Source organism: Balaenoptera ricei, chromosome 8 (genome assembly GCF_028023285.1).
Source record: "Balaenoptera ricei isolate mBalRic1 chromosome 8, mBalRic1.hap2, whole genome shotgun sequence".
In the NCBI taxonomy this organism is placed as follows: Eukaryota; Metazoa; Chordata; class Mammalia; order Artiodactyla; family Balaenopteridae; genus Balaenoptera; species Balaenoptera ricei.
The window spans coordinates 60,086,737-60,091,823 of NC_082646.1; the positions used below are offsets into that span (position 1 = coordinate 60,086,737).

Sequence of the window (5,087 nt, forward strand, 5' to 3'; positions counted from 1 at the left end):
CTGATACTTCTGATCTTTCTCTGTTCTGCAAACTCCTACTCATCCCTCAAAACCCTGCTCAAATATGACTTTAAGAAATTTCCCTAGGCTGGGTACAGGGGCCCTTACTCTGAGTTCTCATGGTTTCCTGGGACTTCTTTTCTCTACAACTTGATTGAATAGAATTTCTCCCCTGGGTCATTAGCTTTCCTAGGACTGGCAAAGTTGTATTTAGTTGAGACTAAGAAAATGGCTGGATTTGCAGAGGAGGCTGGGGCCCTGGGGCCCTGCTGATAGTTCCATAAAGCCAAAGGCCACTGACAGGCTACAAGAAGGGAAGCTGCTCAGAGACAACATTTAATGGGAGTCAGTGAATGGCACTAAGGTTAAATGTCAATTGGCATACATTAGGTACTCAATTAGTTGATTTTTGACAACTATTGACTTGATATTTAGCTTAGCATCAGCTCTCACCTAAAACCCTCAAAGATTTTTGCTGACAGTGTACCACAACTACCAGCATGTTTTATTTGTCAGGACTTACTGTAGTCTTAGGCTACATTACATTACATCTTTGGAACTGGGGGGTGGGGGTGGGGGGTGGGGTGGGGGGGGTTGGGCAGGGTGCCCTGTTAGAGACAACAGTTCTCTAACCTGTGTTAGAGAGAACATCACTATTTTCTCCTGCGGGACTGGCAAAGCACCCTTTGAAGGTCACTGACGGATGGGAATGCTTCAAGAGAATTTAACCCCTTCTCACGAGGAATGACTGGGAGGAGGGGTAGGGAATTTGCTGGGAGAAGATAAGGAGGCTCGTGCACTGCCAACCACTCTGTGAAGAGCTGTCCTGGGGTGAGGTGTGCTCCTGGCCTCAAGGCAAAGCTGGGACTGTCAGGGAGCCCCAGGCAGACTTCTCTGGCACTGAAAGGGATGCTCCCAGGAGGTGGGGGGGGGAGCGAGCTCCTCGAGAGAGGGAGCTCCTTGTTGACACAGTTTATGAGGCTTCCCACGTTACCTCTGAGGTCCCTTTCAATGGTTAGAAGACACAAATTCTAGAATTACACAACCCTAAGATTCTAAAATGCCAGAATTCTAGGCTTCTGCCATGTGGTTCTAGGGCTCTGAGACCCTGAATGTAAAATAATCCAGCTTGAGGTAGGAGACAGCCTCTTATCCTGGCCCTACTGGCCCAGAACCCACCTGTCTCCTTGTTCCACATATCTCAAGGGGCTATTTTATCCACGCCCCCCACTGCTAGGCTACCTCTCCTCTCAGCCTCTCACATATCCAAGGTGCAGGTCTTTACCCTCTAGCCAGGAGAGCGTGGCGTGACACAGGACGTAAGGGAGTACCAGGTAGTTCAACAGAGGGGATGATGCCGAAGCAGCAAATAATGATTCCTCCTCTTTTCCGTCTGAATTAACTGCCTCTGATTCTCTGCAGCTGGATTTTCTCCCTGATAGCCTCGTCTGATGCTAGTGTTTGTCAGTCCAACTACATCTCCCCCGTGACCCTCCACCCCACCGCAGTGATGAGGAACCGAAGGGTAAGAGGTTGTAGAGGAAGTGCAGGATCCCACCCTGGCTGCGGATAACACTATCTCAGCATAAAAAGCGAACTGACTTGGAGAGCAATGCCATCCCAATGGGAAGTCCCTCCATGTGTCTAGCCTCAAGCTTACTATGTACAGTCAGAGCCCTTTTCTTCTCCCACAGTCCAGGAGAAGACATCAAGAGTCACTGCTTCACCTCAGGAAGGTCTAAACTGCTCTAAGTGTCCCCTCCCACCCCCTTTAATGACCCAAGGTCAGCAGGAATGACATGGCACCGTTTACAAGAGCAGAGTATCTGAGATTATTGCAGACTTTATAGAAAACTGCCCAAGGGAGATCCAGATTTCCAGGGTGGGGTGGGAAGGCAGGCCTCAAGGCAATATGTTGAAGGAGGGTGACTTCCTGTGTGCAGAGGCAGCACAGGCCAGCCATTCTGCCTGACCCAGGGGGTGGGAGTCAGGGAGAGGCGGCCCCCTCCCACTCACCAGTTGTGCTTTGGGATCATGCAGAAGGCAGGGCGCTGAGGCTCTGACCCTGTATCGGAGGGCTTTTCCCTTCCTCTTCCAGAAGGCATACGGGGGGGTGGGGCCGGGGTGAGGAGGTGGCAGAGAGGACTCTCCAAGGGAGAAGAGTCACATGGGTGGGAAAGAGCATGTGGCCAGCAGCTCCCAGCCCTTCAGAGCCCCTCCCCCACCCCTCTCTGTGGCACAATGGTCAGGTGACCCTGGTTGTGAGGCCAGACCATCTACTTTGCACCCCCAGGACTCTCTCCTCCAGGATCTCCCATGGGGATCTGCTAGTATGGCTGCGGGGTGCTTCGCATCTGCGCCTGTTTTGCAGGGCTAGAGAGCTCATCCTAAGAGGAAAGGGGGCTGGGCATATCCCAGGGATGGATTCCTCACTGGACCCTGACCCAGTGAGTGGCAGTGTGGGTTCTGAGTGCAAGCGATGGATGTAGGAGGAATTGAGAGCCTAAGACTTGGGCCGGGGGAAGAAACTCAGATAGGGGTGAAGAGCTGAGAGTTTGAGATTGGGGACAAGGACTGAGTATTAGGGTATCAGAGCCAAAAGTGGGGAAGGCTGAGGATCAGCTCCACGTGAAGGCTATAAAGGGGTGTGCCCGTCCCTGGGATGGGAGAGACAGAGAAGAGCTGAACCCCAAGCCTGGGCCAAGGAAGGGAGGGGCCTGAGCAAGAGCTGGGGTGGTGGGTGGTATGAAATACATCCTCAGATTGGGGGAGGGTGCCCAACCCTCAGACTCCTGGGATGCAGGTCTCTATGCAGGATGGAGAGTTAAGAGCTCCGAAACGAGAAAAAAGGCTCAAAGTCCACAGAAACCTTCTGGTGGGGTTGCTCTGCTTCTGAGACCAGAATGGGATGTGAGGGTCCCCGAGCCCTCGAAGGGAGCCGAGGGTTGCAAGCTGGAGTGTAGTCTAGGGGGATGTTTCCTGCTGAGAGGTCTGGGTTCAAAGCACAGGGTAGTGGAAGCAGTCCCAGGGCCTTCGGATTGAAGGACAGGGTCTCTGGGTGAGTGCTGAAAGGGGGGGGGGGTGGTGCTTCTGGTGGTTCAGGAGGGCTGTCAGAGCTTGGGATGGGTGGACGGGGTTTCTGGAATCAGAAGTGTCTCTGGGTCTTTGATGGTGACAGCTCTCAGAGGCTGGGGAGGCGGGTACAGCTTGGGGCCTCCAGGTGGGGGAGATGCCATAATCCAAAGGTCTCAGATCGGTCAGGGGTAGGTCTCAAAGCCCCAAGCTCGCGGGTGTCTCATACCCACGGCCTCGGGACAGGTCATCAGCTGGCAGGGGTGGCCCCCAAGTCCCATCAAGCGAAGCTCAGAGGCCCGAACCGGGGGAAGTGGCCCCAGAACCGGCGGGGGCGGCCGGGGCGGGAGCGCGGCGCGGGTCTGCGTCCTGCTCGTAGCGGTAGTGGTAGCCCTCCATCTGGTCCCGGCACGCCTCGCGCAAGTTGCGCATCCAGCGCTGGATGCCACGGCGGTTTAGGTAGAGCACCATTAGGAAGATGAGGCCGATGAGCGCCAGAACCAGCCCGAAGAAGACGTAGGAGGCTTCCAGCTCTGGGCCGGCAAGTTCCACTTCTTCCCCGCGACCGTCGGCGTCGCCTTCGGCGCAGCGCAGCCCCGCCTCGTCCAGGTCCAGGAAAGGCCGGTCGTACAGCGCTCGCGGGGAGGCGCAGCGCAGGCGCCGCGCGTCGGGTACGCGCTCCGTGGCGTTGCGCAGCCAGGCCAGCAGGGGGCGCGCAGCGCAGCCGCAACGCAGGGGGTTGTCGGCGAGCAGCAGGCGCGGCGCGGGGAGGTCGCCATCGCGCTCGAGCGCGCGCAGCTCGTCGGGGCCCAGGCCGGCCAACGCGTTGAGGCGCGCGTCCAGCTGCTCCAGGCGCGGCCGGCGCAGCGCGGCGGACGGCAAGCGGCTAAGCGCGTTGCCCGACAGGCCCAGGAGGCGCAGCTCGTCGAGCGGGGCGAGCGCGGCGTCCAGCGCGGCCAACAGCGCGGGGCCGCCCCGCGCCAGCGCGTGGTTAAGCTGCAGCGAGCGCAGCGCGGGCAGCCCGCGGAAGGCGTCGCCGCCCAGGGCGCGCAGCGGGTTGTGGCTCAGGTCGAGCGCCGCCAGGCTGGGCAGCCCGTCGAAGGCGCCGTCCTCCACCATCTCGATGTTGTTGTGCGTGAGGCGCAGAGCGGTCAGGAGCGGCAGGCGCACGCCGCCCGCCGCCTCCGCCTCCGCCTCCTCCCCGTCCGCGTCCCCGCCGGCGAAGGCGGCCGCGCGCAGCACAGTCAGGTTGGCGCCCACGATGGTGAGGTTGCGCGCGTCGGGTGGCACGTCCCGCGGCGGCTGCCGGAGCTCGGCGCCCGACGCGCAGCGCAACATCAGCTTGGGGCCGCCGAAGCAGTAGCACTGGAAGGGACAGGGCGCGGCGGGTCGGCTCAGCGCCGCCGCCACGAGCAGCAGCCCCGGCAGCAGCGGGCCCCAGTGCTCCGGCTGTCCCGCGCGCGGGGCCATCACGGCTGCCCCCGCATCCAGCGCCCGGGCCGCCGCGCTCACCAGTGAGTTCGGAGCCCCTTGGGGGCGGGGAGGGGGGCGGGTGGGGCAAGTCCTCGATCGGGAGCGCCCGGCGGCTGTGGTCGGTCCTTCCGCTGGCTCTATAGTCCGAGGAGCCTTCACTTTCCTGGCTGGGGCGAGAGGGGTCAGGCGGGGAGCGGAGCCCCCCGCCCCCGGTGCCCTCTTCGCCCTGCGCACCGGCCTCCGGCTTCCGCGGCCGTTCTGGGCTTGGAGCCGAGTGGGCAGGGTTTGCCTCCCCCCTCCCCGCCTCCCGGCCTCCTCCTCCGCCCCCGGCGGTGTCTCCGCGCCCTCCTTGCGGAGAGGCGGGGTGGGAGGCTCCCGAGAACCAGGGCTTTAGGCTGCTGCTCTTTCTCTTCCCCCCTCTCGGCTCCCGGACCGCTGAGAAGTTTGGCTCTCCGAGGTTCTGACTTATTTGCCCCTCATCTCCCCCTACCCGCCGCGTTTGGGCTGGTACCTTCCCCCTCCCTCTCTGGGACGTGTCGGGT

At 60.5% G+C, this 5,087-nt stretch overlaps 1 protein-coding gene across 1 annotated transcript; it reads right to left on the bottom strand.

The window, feature by feature from the left end:
• Nucleotides 1-1,842: 1,842 nt before the first annotated feature.
• TPBGL (trophoblast glycoprotein like) lies at nt 1,843-4,790 on the bottom strand. The gene has a single exon (XM_059929458.1). The coding sequence runs from the start codon at nt 4,540-4,542 to the stop codon at nt 3,364-3,366; it is 1,179 nt and encodes a 392-aa protein (XP_059785441.1). The 5' UTR covers nt 4,543-4,790; the 3' UTR covers nt 1,843-3,363.
• Nucleotides 4,791-5,087: the final 297 nt, after the last annotated feature.